Below are 18,400 nucleotides of genomic sequence, written 5' to 3'. Positions count from 1 at the left end.
CAATTAGACTTCTAAATAAGGATAAGGATAAGAACACAATAGCCTCTTATTTATTTTGTTATCACATTCCCCCTATAACAGGTTTAGAAGGGGAGATGTGTTTTTTTTTTCAATCCGGTGAAGATGCTCAACCTCTAACTACCACCAATACATACCGGTGAATACGCTAACGCCGCTGAAGATGTTATCAGCTCCTCTCTATCTTGCATTTTTGTGCATGATGTGGATGGCAAACTGACAAATCAAGCCTCTGCTGATGTGAACTTTTGCTGCTCTCTGTGGATAACCCGCAATTATTATTGCGTTGCGTGGAGTATCATCCTGGCAAACAAACCCAACAAAATAAAGAAAAAACCAAAAAAAAAAAACAAAAGAAAAAGAGGCCGGTCGGCGGTCCCACTCCCATCTCGCTAACTCCACCGCTCCTGATATTTCTCTTCCCCGTGCGCTTCCCAGTTTCCACTCTGCTCCCTTCTCTCTTCTCTCCGACTCCGCCATGGCCGCATCGCCCTACCCGACGCCGACGGGGCCACCGCCTCTCATGGGACTCCTGGGTATCCTTCTCCTCCTCCTCATCATCCTCGTCTCCCTCTCCCCATCGATTCCACTAGCGGAGGCGGGCGCGGAGGCGGCAGGGGTTCTGAGGCAAGTGGTTGGTGGGGACGACGACGACGGCGGGAACTTCTTCGAGCCGTTCAACGTGACCTACGACCACCGCGCGCTCATCCTTGGCGGGAAGCGCAGGATGCTCGTCTCCGCGGGGCTCCACTACCCGCGCGCCACGCCCGAGGTGAGCACTGAGGTTCTGTGGTGCTTCGCGGCCTCTGGCGCCGCCGCGGGTGGGACGAGCTTCCGAGGGGGGGAGTTGACTCTGGTTGTGGCCGCCGCTTTTGATAGCTGGGATACATTGGTCTCAGTTTTTGATTCGCGGGGACCGGTTGGGGTTCAGCTGTTGCTGCGGTTGGTCGGGCGTTTCCAATTAGCGAATATGTTCTGTTCTACTCATAATGTTTCTGCGGTTGGCCGGGCGTTTCCAATTATGTATGAGGTACATTCATGTCACTTGTAGCTTCTGATCAACTGACACAATTTGGACTCCAGATGTGGCCGAGTTTGATTGCAAAGGCTAAGGAGGGCGGCGTGGATGTAATTGAGACCTATATCTTTTGGAATGGGCATGAGCCTGCCAAAGGCCAGGTACTTCATTGACTCGTTTGTCCACTTCAAATGACAGATACAATGTTCTCGGGTGTTAACTTATGCTTCTTCTAATGTGGTTTGCCCCAGTACTACTTTGAAGGAAGATTTGATATTGTCAGGTTTGCTAAGCTGGTTGCTGCAGAAGGCCTTTTTCTGTTCCTTCGTATCGGCCCATATGCTTGTGCTGAATGGAATTTCGGGTCTGTATATATCCTGGCATCCAACTACTTGAATATATACTCACCATTTCACATCTGACACTAGTATTTATTTCTGTCATATGCTGAAAATTGGCCTGTTTAGACTCAATATTGGGTGTGCATGTACACACACTAGAACATTAGGTGCCCTTCGGGTGCCTTGCCACACCATGTGAAACATATACACCAACACTTTTTATCTGAGGTGGCATTTTTCTTACATCTTTTCCTCAGATGTTCATGTTCTTCCCTACAAACGTAACAGTTTCTTATACGCTTACAGGCTTTTATTGTATGGTAAAATTTCAATCCTATTAGGAAACATTCGATTACAATTGTTCATCTTGTTTATTTTAATTTAGTTTTGTCATGCTATTCTGTATCCTTACACTTTTCTCCAGATGCAATGTTACGAGCTCTCCTGCGTGTACAAAGAAAATAATGCCTTATATTTTCTTTTCATGTTCACTGTATCTTTTTTTTTATTTTTTGGAAATCATGTTCACTGTATCTAACCCCACCAAACTGAACATTTCTGTCTCCCTTTAAGCCTACATGGTTTTATCCATGCCTTCAATTTTGAAAGACGTGAGTAGATTTTTTTTTCTTTCTTTATTTATGTTGTTCTGTCATACATTTCTGCAGTGGTTTCCCAGTTTGGCTGCGTGACATCCCTGGGATAGAATTCCGTACTGACAATGAACCCTACAAGGTAGAGGAACCACTAAGCATAAGTTTCGTTTGAGAGCGTGATGAGCATTCTTCATTCCTTTATTTTGATCCACTAATCTTTAGAATGTTCTTGCAGGCTGAAATGCAGAATTTTGTGACAAAAATCGTAGATATCATGAAAGAGGAGAAACTTTATTCTTGGCAAGGTGGTCCCATTATACTACAGCAGGTCTGAAAACCATTCTTGAAGTTCACTTATTGGTTCTTTTTTTTTTCTTGAACACGTAGGAGAGTGGGTTACATTTGTATTAAAGAGAGAAGAATAGATGGCCCCTTAAATAAACCACTCTATCTTGTCAGGGAGACCAAATAGGTTCAGGTTTTGTGAAATACAGAAACCACCTGAAAAGAGGGGGAAAAAAAAAACCTGACCCAACCAAGGCTGGTTAAACTAACCCCCTCAACAAGACCTAGCCCAAGTTGTTGAAGCTTACGTAATTTACACAATGTTACATTACATTCTTTTCATTTTTATAACGAATCTTACAAAGTTTTACAAATTACTTATAATGTGCAAGAGGAGCTAACATCTCCTCCATGAAATGACATCCTGTCAGTATTTGCCTTATAACTACAACAGTTCATTCTTGTTAGTGCCTTGACTTTCTAAGAAAAAAAGAATTATCTGATAATATTACGAATGACGATGATGATATTTAGAAAACAATAGTAATGGTTTGTTTGGAAAGCCGCTTTACTTCTCACTCTCAGAATTGGAGCCGGCCTTCGAGTTCATCAAGATGCTGCAGACCTGGATCGTTACTGCGTTTCGGATATTAGTCTCAGTCAAGAAAATGATAGCCTAAGCTATCATCCATTAGTCAGTACACATAGGGATTTGAAAAATATTGATGGCAGGTGGATATTATGCTATTTGTGGCTTAATATTTTTTAGTTGGTGCTGTTTGGTGACAACATTGCTTAGTATCTTTGATGTCTCATTTAATACATTGATATTGTTAAACCCAGCAATGTTCCTTTGTTTAACAAAAAAGTTAGATGGCGTTCTATATATGGATGGTGCTCATGATAGAGTTAAATGTTGAACCATAATGTGGTAAAGGATACAATGCTTAAGTATGTTATGTAGCCAAAATCTAGATGTTGGCTGTTTTACCTGATGAAGTAGCAGGACTTATGGTGTTTCCTCTGTGCTCTAGTTAATGCAGCACAAACACCTGAAGGTTGGTGGATGTAAGAGGCTCATATTAATAAAAACTCGACCAAAACTAGGAGGAACTTAGTTTGAGAAAATCTGGGAGCAACTAGGCATCTTTTAGTAAGAAGAAATAGGCACCAAAATTTGTGTTGGAAAGGAATTGGACATGAGTAATCAACCAAATGAGCAGGGCTCAGTTTCCTAAGAGGCTTATATTCATGCTTAATGTGTCAGTTGAATTATATATACACAAAATGTGTATAATCTTTTTCTCTGGAATATGTTTGACAGATTGAAAATGAATATGGTAACATTCAAGGCAAGTATGGTCAAGCAGGGAAGAGATACATGCAATGGGCAGCTCAGATGGCACTTGCACTTGATACTGGTGTTCCTTGGGTCATGTGCAGGCAAACAGATGCTCCAGAACAAATTGTAGGTTGCCTCAAACTCTATTGAAATTGACTTTGCATTGCATTAGAGATTATGTCAAATGTGCTAATTATAAAGTAATAGATTACTATTTTGTCCTATCTGGCAGCTCGATACGTGCAATGCCTTTTATTGCGATGGTTTCAAACCAAATTCCTACAACAAGCCAACAATATGGACTGAGGATTGGGATGGATGGTATGTGGTTCCTGGATTCATTTAGCTCTTGCTAAAGACTTTGCAGCAATGGATTCAATTATCTGGAAAATTTTAAGCGAGGATAGTATCTTCATTTTATATTTCACTCTTTACTGTTGTACTGACTTACGTGGGGCCTAATTAGTTTAATTTGCCTTAGATGTATATAATTTTAATTAGTTGTCTTTCCTTACAACTGGTTAAGGTTACTCATTTCACCCAGATATTTAATACCCAACGATCATGTGCATGTGTTTGACTTTTAGAAACGGTATGGGTAACTAATGTAGATTCAAATTTGTTCTCTGTGGTGATGCTATGTGCAAAAATGGATTGCTATTTTCCCTAAAAGAATGAGTGCAAATGAACTTTTCTCATATATTTGTTTAAGCCTTATAAAGGTGTTGGTTATAGACATAGTTATGAGGAACAGACGGCACAAAGCTAGTGACCCTAAAGGCCAGGCATTTTGACGGCATCCTGGCTGATTATGGTGCCCAAATGAAAGAGCGGAGTTAAGATCCTTCTTATTTCTTGCTTGCTTAACTCAGGTGAATGTGGAGCTTTATATAACTTTACCACAGCCTGATCACAAATACAAGAACAATACATAGTACATAATTATAGCAGTTGAGTGAAATTCATTAGCGGCCCCTAAGCATGTCCTAGATTCTTATCTAGATCCATGTACTCTTGAATTGCAAATTCAGGCCCTTAAACTTACTAAATGTACCATTGCTGGTCCGTACCCTTCAAAACACCCCTGGATGCATATCAAATTGGAGCACACAAGGGGAGTACCACTGTAGTGGATGCACGGTGCACGTGAGAGGCTGAGAACTCACAGTAGCAGCCTAGCAGGGAGGAGACAAGGAGCTTACTTCGTGATGGAGCCACTGTCCTCTGGTTGAATCTTGTTGGGGTCCTAGGGATGGAGCCGCTGGCTGATTCGGCGCTGAGGCACTGAGGGATGTGCAAAGCAGGGGCCCAGAGCCCGGAAGTGGCGCCACTCACCGGTGAGCCCTTTTGCGTCGCCAGCGGATCCTCCCTGGGTCCGCAGCTTGCTTCCCTGCCGCAGGCCACTGGTCGCCCCAGGAGGCGGAAGTCGGGCGTTGGGGGAGGTGAGTGCGGGAGTGATGGCTGTTGTGCGGCTAGGTCATGAGTCATGACATACTGCGGGGGTGTGTGCGTGTCCTTAGTTAGGCCTGTAAGACCTTTTTTTGAGGTTGTATCCAGTTGGACCTCTAAGGTCAATGGATTTAGTTACCTAGGTCAAATGGGCTTGCTCCTGGACGTGGTTGGGATGCAAACGATCATCCTTTGAAAACAGGGTTGTCTTTTCTGAAGCTGATCTGAATAAATGCCTTCTTTCACCATCATATTTAGTATAGCTATTACCTGTAAACTACGACCTTATAGCATATCGCATGTATAGGTATGCCGACTGGGGTGAAGCGTTGCCACATAGGCCTGCTCAAGATAGTGCTTTTGCTGTTGCTCGTTTTTATCAACGTGGTGGAAGCTTTCAAAACTATTACATGGTAAGAGCTAAGATATCTCAAGACTTAAATTTAGAGAGATCTCCCTAACTTGTCAATGGAATTACAAATATCTTAATTCTTTTTTCCAGTATTCAGAATTGAGACATGCACTGGTTTATATGAAAGATTAATAGATTATTCAGTCATTAACTCAATTAGGGCTCATAGAAAAACTTTATATTCAGCATGCACTGGTTGGGAAAAATACATGCTGAACCAATTCAGTCACAGACGACATATGTAAACTGAGGATCAAAAGGAACTGTTACTCACTGTTCCTCTATATTCTGCATAGAATGGCTAGCTATATTCACCTACTACCATCGCAGTTGTTAGCGTATTCACTGTATACTGGTGGTAGTTGGGTATAGTGGCTTAAATGCCTTTACTGCTCTGTGGCTTAAATGCCTTTACTGCTTAGTGGCTTAATGTCATGTATCCAACCACTTAGCATTGCTCAAAATGGTCATACTATGTAATCTTCTTGCTTTTACTATCTATATTTTAAGTTAATCTCATTATTTTATTTAAAATTTTGATGTTTTGTTTTTTTAATGTTTAGATCTGAGTGTACTTCATTTCTTTGCAGTATTTTGGTGGAACAAATTTTGAGCGGACAGCTGGTGGTCCACTTCAGATAACTAGCTATGATTATGATGCACCAATCGATGAATACGGTATGTAGATATCTGGAAAATCTCTGTGGTTTGGATGTATCAGATATATAAGAGATGCCTGCTATGTTCAGGTATCTTAAGGCAACCTAAGTGGGGGCATTTGAAAGACCTACATGCAGCTATTAAACTGTGTGAACCAGCTCTTACTGCAGTAGATGGCTCACCTCGTTATATAAAATTAGGGCCCATGCAAGAGGTTCGTACTGATTTATAATGCAAACAATCTACAGTTTTTGTCCATCTACTTCAGTTTTGCATATACAATAATGGTTTTCATTTTTGTTCATGTTTTTATTTTTTTAACTAGGTATTGGCCCGTACATTGATATATGCACATAAAATTTTAACTAAATAATGTAATGCAGAAAACCTAAAGAGATCACATTGAATACAATTTCAACAGATAATATAGGTCAAAGAAGATGGAGATAAGGGGTATCCAACATGGCAAATGTCTTAAATTGAACTTATGGTAAAATTTCCAGCAATATAAGGGAATGCTGCAACAATTCGGCCACATTGAGGCCCACCAGCAGCCCACCATTGTGCTATGTGCTTTTGGCCTCCTTAAAAGCCCAGTGCAGCTGAGCATATGCCCAATTCAGGCCACTTATAGGCCCAGTCTGCCAACCCAAATGCCTGGCTGTTTTCAGCTGTTGACCTTGGATGGATGGTCAGTATTCAACCAGTCCTAATGGTGCTCATATAAAAACCATTCTATCATGTGCCTTGTTTAGATCGATTTTTTTTTGATTTTGCTACTGCAGCACTTTTATTTGTATTTGGTAATTATTGTCCAACCATGGACTAAGTAGGCTCAAAAGATTTGTCTCGCAAAATACAGACAAACTGTGCAATTAGTTATTTTTTTATCTATATTTAATGCTCCATGCATGTGCTGCAAGATTCGATGTGATGAGGAATCTTGAAAAGTTTTTGGATTTTGGGTGTAACTAAACAAGGCCATGGCAATCTTATTTGTTGGATTAGGACCTGACAGGGGGACCGTTACTTGTGTCCCAAGTAGATCATGGGATTAGCCTGAGATCACCTTCCAACGTTCAGATGTATTCCATCCATGCACCATGAAAATACTGATGCATTGCTTACTCTTGTTTGATCCAGGCACATGTATATTCAAGTGAAAATGTCCACACAAATGGAAGCATTTCAGGAAATGCACAGTTTTGCTCAGCTTTTCTTGCCAACATTGATGAACATAAATATGCTTCAGTTTGGATTTTTGGAAAATCTTATAGTCTACCACCATGGTCTGTGAGCATACTACCAGACTGTGAAACTGTGGCTTTTAATACAGCGAGGGTGAGTGGTCTCTAACTGCACATATATTTCTTATGAGGTTATAGCCTGTGAACAACTGAACTTCTTTACATACTGGTTCGGATACAATGGATGACTGCATTGTAGGAGTGAAAACTGGAAATTATTCCCATAGTTTTGTCCAAACTCAGAAACAGAATTTGATAAATTTGCTCTCTGTGTACATGAAAATTTAGAAGCATTTATCAAATTCTGTGTATACGGAATGCTTGTGTACACTCAGAAACAGAGTGCCCTTTCCGTATACACTTAACAAGAAACTGAACCTGTAGAATGATGGAAAGATTAGGAGAACACCACTCACCCAACGTGGGGGGGTGACATTGATATATATAGCCAATGCAATGGCAGGTTACATTTTCAAAGAGCTGAATCGGCAGCCCCTTGGTCATGATATCGGCGAACTGATACTTGGAGGGCACATGGAGAACGCGAACCTCGCCGAGAGCCACCTTTTCACGGACGAAATGGATGTCAATCTCAATGTGCTTGGTACGGCGATGGTGGACTGGGTTTGCTGTCATATAGACAGCGCTGACGTTGTCACAGTAGACAACTGTGGCGACCTTCAAGGGAACATGAAGTTCCTGAAGAAGCTGTCGAAGCCAACAGCACTCTGCGACCACATGAGCAACAGCCCGGTACTCAGCCTCCGCACTGGACCGGGACACTGTGGTTTGCCGTTTGGACGACCAAGACACCAAGCTGTCGCCGAGGAAGACGCAGAAGCCTGAAGTGGAACGGCAGGAGTCGGGGCACCCTGCCCAGTCAGCGTCGGAGTAGGCAATCAGCTTGTCGACAAGTCCAGTGCCGATGTGGAGGCCAGCCGACAGTGTGCCCTTCACATAGAGTATGCGCTTGATCAGCGCAAGGTGAGCTTCGCGCGGATCATGCATGAAGAGGCACACCTGCTGCATAGCGTACGCCAGGTCGGGGCGAGTGAGCGTCAAGTACTGAAGTGAGCCGGCGAGACTCCGGTACGCGCTGGGGTCGGCGACGGGAGCGCCCTCCGTGGCAGAGAGCTTGGCACGAGAGTCGACAGGTGTCGATGTCGAGTGACACTCGGCCATGCCCGCCTTCTGAAGATCCACCGCGTACTGCCTTTGGCTAAGGAAGAGCCCGTCGGAGGAGCGAGTGACAGAGATCCCTAGGAAGTGATGGAGCTCCCCAAGGCCCGTCATGGCGAACTCAGAGTGAAGGCGATCGATGATGCGGCGGAGCAGAGCATCCGAGGAAGCCGTGAGGACGATGTTGTCGACGTAGAGCAGCAAGTAGGCACTGGCGCTGCCCTCAGTGTAGACAAAGAGGGAGGTGTCGGTGGCAGAAGCGACGAAGCCAAGCTGTCGAACGTATGTGGCGAAGCGCTGGTGCCACGCCCGCGGGGCCTGCTTGAGGCCGTAGAGGGAGCGCTGAAGAAGACAGACGGCGTCGGGGCGCGCCGGGTCGATGAAGCCGGGGGGCTGCTGACAGTAGACGGTCTCGTGCAGGTGACCATGAAGAAATGCATTCTTCACGTCCAGCTGGTGGATAGGCCACTGACGAGAAGCAGCGATGCTGAGGACGACCCGAATCGTGGCAGGCTTGACGACCGGGCTGAACGTCTCGTCGTAGTCGATGCCGTGTCGCTGGGTGAAGCCGCGAACAACCCAGCGAGCCTTATGGCGAGCCAACGTGCCGTCGGAGTGGAACTTGCTGACCCTCAGTGGCGCGCGGCTATGGCTGAGGAGTACAAGGCTCTCGTCGACAACAACACGTGGCGCCTCGTCTCCCGGCCTCCCGGCGCCAACGTCGTCACCGGCAAGTGGATCTTCAGGAGTCACGGGGAATGGGCGAGGCAGTGGAGGAGGCAGCGACGTGAGCAGCTGGTGGGAAGCCATAATGAGCAACAGGCTTCAGCGAGCCGGTCTGGAAGCGCGTCACAGGCCGGCTCGATGTAGGAGGCGGCAGAGGAGGCGGTGGTGGCGGGGAATGCACCACAACTGGAGTAGAGGCCGGCTGTATAGGGACAACAGGCGCCTGCTCCACAGCCGGTGGAGAAGGTGGTGCAGCGGCTGTCGCAGTGGCTGGTGCAGAAGTGCCAGCACGCCGCCGAGTGTAGACCTGTAGAGGTGGAGGGCCGGCTGGAGCAGGACCAGCCGGGGCAGGGGCAAGGACCGGGCCAATCTGTAGAATAGCCGGGTCCTTAGCAAGCTCCTCCAAATGACCACTATTTTGTGGCTGCGCAGCAAGCTGGTGGCGGCGTGGCAGTAGTACGAGGCACCGGTGCAGGAGGACCTGTAAGAAGAAAGTCCAGAGAGCTTGGCAGCACACTCGGAGGGTTAGTACTGAACGGAAATTGCGTCTCATCGAAGACAACATGACGGGAGATGATGATCCGTTTAGTTGTGAGGTCGAGACACCGATACCCCTTGCGTGAGGAGGGATATTCGAGAAAGACACAAGCTGTGGAACGAGGGGACAGTTTGTGTTTGGAAGTGGTGGTGAGGTTAGGATAGCAGAGGCAACCGAAGACACGGAGAATGGTGTAGTCTGGGGGTTGCTGGAAGAGTTGCTCATAAGGAACATGATGTTGAATGGCTGAACAGGGGCGCCTATTGATGAGATATGTGGCTGTAGCTAGTGCCTCTGCCCAGTATTTAGGTGGCATGTGAGCGTGGATGAGCAGCGTGCGGCATATGTCGTTCAGGGATCAATTGGTCGCGGCTGATACCATGTAGAATGATGGAAAGATTAGGAGAACACCACTCACCCAACGTGGGGGGGGGGTGACATTGATATATATAGCCAATGCAATGGCAGGTTACATGCAATACATGGCAGGTGCTAATCATACTAAATATAGCCTTGCCTAATATATACTTTCCTAATGCAATACATAGCAGATGCTAATCATACTAAATATAGCCTTGCCTAATATACACTTTCCTAATAGACATATCTATCAGAACCTGTAATAGGTGATCATTTTTTAATTGCTAGCTCATATCTTTTCAGGTTGGTACACAAACGTCGTTTTTTAATGTCGAATCTGGGTCCCCCAGTTATTCAAGTAGACATAAGCCTAGAATTCTATCCCTTGGTGGCCCCTATCTCTCAAGTACTTGGTGGGCTTCTAAAGAACCTGTTGGCATATGGAGTGAAGACATCTTTGCTGCTCAGGGGATATTAGAGCACTTAAACGTGACAAAAGACATATCTGACTACCTTTCATATACTACCAGGTGAATATATACCTACAAGCTGTTCAAGAAAATTTGTTACCTCAGACCTGATTGAGAACCATCTTTGCATGTCTCCATTAACTAGATGATGATTAGTTGATTTGAAATTCCACACTTCGCTGCATGTTGCCACTATAGATCCATTTAAACTTTATGCTTTCTTGAATTCTGATAATGATTCTATTTGTACGAGTACAGAAGATGCAAGAGGTATCATAATATGCCCGCATGTCCAACCAACATACCAGGGGAATGATAATAATATTGTACACGTGTCAAAGATGTTATGGTGATACATTAATTTGTAGCTGAAAACGATAATACTTAAATTCTATATGAACCCAAACACTCCTGGTCTTTTTCACTAAGCCTCCATGTAATAGTGAGTAGTGACCGAGCTCTAACAGTACAAGTCTTAGCTGAGTACACCTCCTCAGCTTTGGGATCCTGTGGATGGCCTTGTTTTGCATCAGGGTGTTCCTGATCAGTACTGATGGAAGTTTACACAACCTGGTTCATACAGCAGTAAGTCAGCATATGCTGCTTTCTTTTTGGGGACCGTCAGGTTTGCTCCATGGAAAAGAATTTGGAAGAGCTGGGCTCCTTTGTGCTGCAAATTTTCAATTGGTTAGCCATCAACAATCGTTGCTATTCAGCCAACGGTCTTGCCAAGCGAGGGTTGCATCATCTGTTTGCTTGCCTTTTTGTGACCAGGCTGTGGAAACAATTCAGCACATCCTAATCTCTTGTGTGTTTGGCCGGCAAGTATGGACACTGATTTTTCAGAAGCTAAGCCTGTCTGCTGTTGCTCCTTTGATCAAGGCAACCCATTTCTCTAGCTGGTGGGTTAGCACCATCAGGAATGTCCCCAAGGAGATACGCAAAGGGCTCAATTCCCTAATCATCCTTGTGGCTTTTGAAGTTTGGAAGCATTGGAATGCTTGTGTTTTAGAGGGAGTGTTGCCAAACATTCAAGTTCTCCTTCAAACGTTAGTTGATGGGTGGGGTTTTTGTAGCATGGCGAGGGCTTCTAATCTCCACTTTCTTAGGTTGCCTGCCCCAGATTTCTATTTGTTGGGAGGATGGCTGGTCTTTCTTTCGGTCATGGCTGTTTGTGTTATGTGTGCTTGACGGGGCTGCTTTTTTTTCTTCCCCCTCTGTACCTTTTTCTCTCCTAGTGAAACGACATGCACCTCTCCTGCATCGTTTGAGGAAGAAAAAACAACGACCAGGCTTCACATAATGCCCCCTTCTACAATTTTAAAGAATGAAAATATGCACATTTTCTACCATGTGGTGAAAATTTGTTACTGCACATGTCGGTTCACTTCATATAAAATAGAAATGAAATTTGCATCCAAGAAAGAGAAACCCCTAGATTTGTAGCTTGGCTTTCTAAAATACAGAGTAGGTCTTTAGTAGGTTGCTAGATTGCTGAAATGACACAATTGAACAGCCTTTGTTGGAGATTTTTACTTTTTCATATTTAAATGCTTCCTTCAATTGTTTTGTAGGGGTAAACATTGATTATATATAGATTAATGGGTTGTTGGCATCACAGTAAACTTATATTTGGATCCAACATTTAGAACCATTTATTTTTTGTGCACACCAAATGATCTTTAAAAATTCCAGGACTATTTAGTTGTTGCTTGTGGAAGTATTTCTCTTCTCTATGAAATTCAAAGTCAAAGTAAGCACAAAATTGTAGGAGAAGTTTACTAAGTAACTTTGATCATTGTCGATTTTCTTTTTACTTTCGGTTTATTCCTCCTCTTTATCATTTCTTCTATGGTTGAATGGATTTTTGAATTGAGTATTCATAGAAGCAGGCTAAATTGAGAAAAAAAACTCATTAAATTCTTTTGAAAAGAAGATTCATGTTGATTTGATACATGACCAAAGTCTTTTGTCTCACAAGCTATTGGTTTGTGACTAACTAGTGTTCATTTGTTTTCTCTTGCATTCTTGGCTCTACTGTTCTGCAGTTTGTGTATTTCACTTTCTATTGTGTTGACAGTCCACTTGTTTCAATATGTAATTACTATACACATTGATTCAACAGGGTGAACATTTCTGATGAGGATGTTTTATATTGGAATTCAGAAGGTTTACTTCCATCACTAACCATAGATCAAATTCGTGATGTAGTGCGCATATTTGTAAATGGGAAGCTTGCAGGTATTCATTTGCATTCACAGTCCTGTGAATTATGTTAATAATGTTTGTGAGACAACATACTACATGCACAGGAAGCTGTAAATTCCTCCATATCTTAATTCTGTTATGATATTATGGGCCATTTATTGTAAGTAAAGTATTGTAGGGATTTCATATGATATAGGTAGAGGTTGACCTAATCCAATTGTTCAATGGTTTGAGATCCTGAGTCAGCCTCTTCATGTCAGTAATTTGTTTTTAACTCTATAGCTAATTTTTTTTAGAGTTCAAGGGCAGATCCCCGGCCTTTCAATTAACATCAAAAGACCAAATCCTCTATAGCTAATGACCAGATGAGAACTTGTATCAGCATGCAATTACTTACCTATATAATTTCTTGAAACGGAGTCTTGTGTGCTCTTGTATTATGTTTAGTCATGTCCCATTTATAAATGATTCAGTGTTATTCGTTAATTTATCTTTCAATGTGAAGGTAGTCAAGTTGGTCACTGGGTCTCACTGAATCAACCACTTCAATTGGTTCAAGGACTTAATGAGTTGACATTGTTATCAGAGATTGTTGGCTTGCAGGTATGCCAGATATGGAAGTCTTGCTAATGCATATACGCTAGTATAAACAGGTTTTTAGTTATTATTCCAATTGGTATTGGTACTTGGGATAAATTATGCAGTGGATTGTGTGTTCGAGAAAAAAATTATGCAGGGACCCCTATGTGGCACAGATTCGAATATATCTTTTTCATTTTCTTCTGTCTGCTTTTCCTTTTTGTTATATTTGTATGCATGATCATCAAGCATGAGATGAAAAATGCTGTTTCTTATTTCATAATGACTGGACATTCGCAAGAACTATGGTGCTTTCTTGGAGAAGGATGGTGCTGGATTTAGGGGTCAAGTAAAACTCACTGGCTTGTCAAATGGGGATATCGACCTTACTAATTCTCTTTGGACGTATCAGGTATTGACTAGCTTTAGCATTGAAAATTTCTTTTATTCTGATAACTTGAAGCTTCGAGTTTCAACTTCTATGTTGTTTGTTGTGATTTGATGCTATTGTTTTCAGTTCTGTTTATTCATGTATATTCATACTGTTATGTAGCTACAAAGGTTTACATTAGAAGGATAAGATTGCTCAAATATTGTATTTATGAGTTACGATGTGGATAAAGATCGCTAGGATATTGTACTTAGTCGTTACAATGTGAATATAGGAAGGCTATGACATTTGTTGTGCATTATCTTGAAACTTGTATTGTCTAACTTCTGGAACTTTGTTCTTCACCAATAAGAAATGTTTTATGTAGCATCTCTTCATATCGTGTTCGCTAGCTTCTTTTTTTCTGGAATACGCAGGAGGGCTGCGTATCATTGCATTAAGATAGGGAAAAGGAAGGCTCAAATAGCCAATACAAAACTCACACCACACCACACACACCTCAGGATTTTTTACTGTTACAAACATGCCTGTTCATAACAAAGAGACAACCAAAACCACAACTACAGGAGCCGCTATCTACCATGACTAGCAGCAACCAGACCTTTGAGACCCTTTGGCGCCTGCCAGCATCCAGTGATCAGCCTCATCCTGTGCAAGGAGAGGCGCCCGATCTAACCTGGGTGAGACACCATTAAACACTATGTCGTTCCTTTCCTTCCAAAGGATCCAAGCACCCAGCATGACCAGCAAGTTAAAGCCTCGCCCAACGTTTTTTTTTTTTTGAAGAAACAGGAGGAGCAAGGCCCCTACTGAAATTTATTAACACAAAAACGAGTAATTACAAGGAGCAGAAAACAGTTAAAAGAAAAGGGTGTTGAAAGTGCTGCCAGCTTGTTGCCACCAATCAAAGAACCCTGCCACACTTGGTTGAGGCGCAACATCCGGTAATCCAAAACGACGGAGCAGCTGGTGCCAAAATTGCCGTGAGAAGACACATGAACATAGGAGGTGCTGGATTGTTTCATCCTCCTGGTCACAAAGTGGGCAATCCTCCTGTTCGCTAGCTTCTTGCGCACAGGCACGAGTTGTGTGCTATGTGGTTGAATCTTGTAATGAGAATTCTAATGCAGCATTAGCTGGACAATATGCTAAAATGCTAAATGTTATCTTTCCAAATTGCAGATTGGTTTGAAAGGTGAGTTTTCAAGGATCTATTCTCCTGAGAAGCAAGGATCTGCTGGGTGGAGTAGCATGCAAAATGATGACACACTTTCACCCTTCACATGGTTCAAGGTAACTTCATCTTTTCACCACATGAACTGCTAACTTGATATAACACTTTATTTCTAGCATGAATTTTTTTTTCTTCCAAATTTTACTCCTAGCTTAGTCAGGAAAAGCAGCCTTCACTTATACTACCTCCATTCTCCATCTTGAAGTATAAGGGATTCTGAGTGTGTCCTAAGTTTCACCAAGTTTGTATAGAAACGTATTGTCATCTACCACATTAAAAAGGTGAATTATGTTTCATAATGTATCTAATTATGCTTATTTGATATCGTAAATATTACTGCTATTTTTTTATAAATTTGGTCAAACTTATAAAAAGAAAGAAGATCTTACTAGGTTTTTTGTAGCACAGTGCCTGGTTAAAAAAAGGGTCAAACTTCTATGTTTTGATTTAGAACAAACTTATGCTTCAGGATGGAGGAAGTTTCATCTGTACTCCAAGAAAATTCAATCTACATCTTTTCTTTTTTCATGTCTTCACAACTACTTTGTGTTGCAGACTACGTTTGATGCTCCAGAAGGTAATGGCCCTGTTGCCATTGATCTTGGGAGCATGGGAAAGGGCCAGGCTTGGGTGAATGGGCATCTCATTGGGCGCTATTGGTCACTAGTTGCACCAGAGTCTGGGTGTCCGTCCTCATGCAACTATGCAGGAAATTACGGTGATAGCAAGTGCCGATCAAACTGTGGAATTGCTACACAAAGCTGGTATTAACAAAAAATAGTTTATAGTTTAGCTGTTTTGTTAGTTGGCTTTTCCATGTCCTGCTTTGCTGTGCTTAGTATTTATTACATGGCAACATATTACATGTAAACAAGTCAGGTTAGAATCTTTTTAGTTCTTATATGAGAATCCACACCAAAGGATGTGGTCATAGAGAATATTGGAGTAGCCAGCCAATCCTGGTATCTTCAGAATTAGAAAATTGGAGGGGCCAAGTCAGGAAATTTGGTTATGTATTCTTCTAGATCTTATGAGATTTGAGTGATGATCATTCTGTATCAGAATAGTCACTTTGCACTCTTCCAGTGTGTAGATCACTGAGATGTTACGCACATTGCCATTAAGTTAAATAATGTTTCCATGCGCATGTGGAAATATAACCTAGTAAGTGCCTTGTTCCCTTTCAGGTACCACATACCACGCGAATGGTTGCAAGAGTCAGACAATCTATTGGTACTCTTCGAGGAAACAGGGGGAGACCCTTCTCAGATATCGCTGGAGGTTCATTACACCAAAACAATCTGCTCAAAAATATCTGAGACTTACTATCCTCCCCTTTCTGCCTGGTCTCGTGCTGCCAACGGTCGTCCCTCAGTAAATACAGTAGCACCAGAACTTCGCTTGCAGTGCGATGAGGGGCATGTGATCTCGAAGATTACATTTGCGAGTTATGGGACCCCTACAGGAGATTGCCAGAACTTCTCTGTAGGGAATTGTCATGCATCGACTACTCTAGACTTGGTGGCAGAGGTAAGTTGACAAGCACCAGCATGCATCTTGTAGACATATATCTCAGCAACTCGGCCTCTGTTATCTTTGCACATGTGTTAAGCCTATATACGTCCATGAAACACAATTTAACAAACTAATTTCATTCGAAAATCCACCACACTCCAAACCTGTATTTATACTCAGTTTACTGTATTCCCAGGCCTGCGAAGGCAAGAACAGATGTGCGATCAGTGTTACCAATGATGTATTCGGCGACCCATGCCGAAAAGTCGTCAAGGATTTGGCAGTTGTGGCCGAGTGCTCCCCGCCGTCAGCTAACAAAGAACCTCGAGATGATATGTGATCACGGTACTGTAATGTGGTGCTCAGGTCCTGGAAGAGCCATGGACGTTGCCGCAGCTCTGTACCTCTGGCTATGCACCCATATTTATATGCAATGTAAAGACAGTGTCCTACTCCTATAAAGAAAAAGAGGAGAATAGAAAAGAAAGGAGAAGGAAAAAAAAGAATAAAAGTTGCTTCCTTACAGTTACAGATGGTCATTCCTGTGGACTGTACCTCTTTTTCTGTTGACACGCCCTTTGGGCCGAGCCCCATGTGCCTTCTCCTGGCGTGCTGGCTGAACGAGGGGGGAAAAAAATGAGGGAGAAGATTCGGGCTGGCGCGCGGGGCCGACAAAAGAGGAGAGAAGTGGGGAAGCTGCTGGGCAAAATGCTTTCGGAAAAGCTTTTCCATTTTTTACGAAAGGGTTTTTAAACAATTTTTTTTAAAAAAAGATAGTTCTAACTATAACCAAATTAAATAAAGCCAATAGAATCAAGCATTTACACACATGCATGCATGAGTAGTATGTGTCCGTGTTTAATCACCGACAAAAAAAACAGTGTCTTATATGTAACAGATTTAGTGGTAACACACGAGACATAAATTTATATTGGATGATGACCTACATCCAGTGTATGATGATGCTTGTAGTGCTTGTACGATGGTATGCGCGTCTACGCTAAGATATGGAGGTGTTGGTCGGGGGCTTCCTACCACCATCTTATATAGTCCGAGAGCTGTATCTTGATCGGCTTATATTTATGTTTCGGTTATAATAGAGTCTCCACCTCTTGCAAATCGGCCTTTTGTTTTAAGATTAAGAAAAAATATTAAACTAGTTTGGAGCAATGTAGGAACATAAATAGGTTTAGCAACAAAAAAAAACCAAACTCATAGTCTACAAGAAAACAATTTAACATAAGGTCTATAAAACATTATAAGTCCAAACCCAAAAGCTTTCAAAGACTTTGGATTCTGAGAACATGTTTCCAGAAATAATTTTTAATGAGATTTTCGTGTCAGAATTTGAATATGAGGTAAGAAGAGAAAGGTTTGGCGCAAATGTGACCTAATTATTACTTGCAACACACCATCAGCAAAAAAAAAAGTCAGGATTTTTGGCATTACAATTATCGTATAAAAATCTAGAATGTTACAATTACATCTTCTATAAGTTGTTATAGGAGTGCCTTAAAACATTTCAAGATTTGGGAGAGCACTATTGCAATATCAGTCAGATTACCTAAAATTTGTCTCCTATATTTCTTTAGAGACAAGGAAGCTAGAGAGGGGTTCTCTCCTTTCGTTAGGGGAGATAAAGCTGGTTTCAAGATATCTCTAAAATGCTATAGGTATAGTGATGAGATTGCTAGTTTAAAGATATAGGAGACTAGATATGAGACCTGGTGAAAATGCCCTATCAATTAGCTAGGCTCGTTTGGTTTTACTCAGCTAATTGTTAGCAGCTAACTATTGGCTTCATGGATCTAAGCAGACGCCCTAAGGTTGAT

General features: G+C 42.4%; 1 protein-coding gene across 1 annotated transcript; it reads left to right on the top strand.

The window, feature by feature from the left end:
• LOC8076274 (beta-galactosidase 15) lies at positions 431-17,132 on the top strand. The gene is made up of 19 exons (XM_002442843.2): positions 431-790; positions 1,102-1,197; positions 1,288-1,400; positions 2,046-2,112; positions 2,209-2,301; positions 3,583-3,726; positions 3,833-3,921; positions 5,357-5,462; positions 6,052-6,139; positions 6,211-6,335; positions 7,265-7,462; positions 10,475-10,701; positions 12,767-12,882; positions 13,355-13,452; positions 13,730-13,840; positions 15,002-15,112; positions 15,609-15,817; positions 16,241-16,583; positions 16,765-17,132. Exons 1-19 carry the CDS (start codon positions 497-499, stop codon positions 16,906-16,908), a joined length of 2,772 nt encoding a protein of 923 aa, XP_002442888.1. The 5' UTR covers positions 431-496; the 3' UTR covers positions 16,909-17,132.

This window comes from Sorghum bicolor, chromosome 8, assembly GCF_000003195.3.
Source record: "Sorghum bicolor cultivar BTx623 chromosome 8, Sorghum_bicolor_NCBIv3, whole genome shotgun sequence".
Classification (NCBI taxonomy): domain Eukaryota; kingdom Viridiplantae; phylum Streptophyta; class Magnoliopsida; order Poales; family Poaceae; genus Sorghum; species Sorghum bicolor.
Note: the sequence above shows the minus strand (reverse complement) of the source record. Positions and strands in the feature narration are given on the sequence as shown.

Coding starts and splice junctions, on each gene's coding strand:
- LOC8076274 (XM_002442843.2), top strand. CDS start 497: ATGGCCGCATCGCCCTACCCGACGCCGACGGGGCCACCGCCTCTCATG. Junction 2,113..2,208: donor CTGACAATGAACCCTACAAG/GTAGAGGAACCA, acceptor ATGTTCTTGCAG/GCTGAAATGCAGAATTTTGT. Junction 7,463..10,474: donor TGGCTTTTAATACAGCGAGG/GTGAGTGGTCTC, acceptor ATATCTTTTCAG/GTTGGTACACAAACGTCGTT.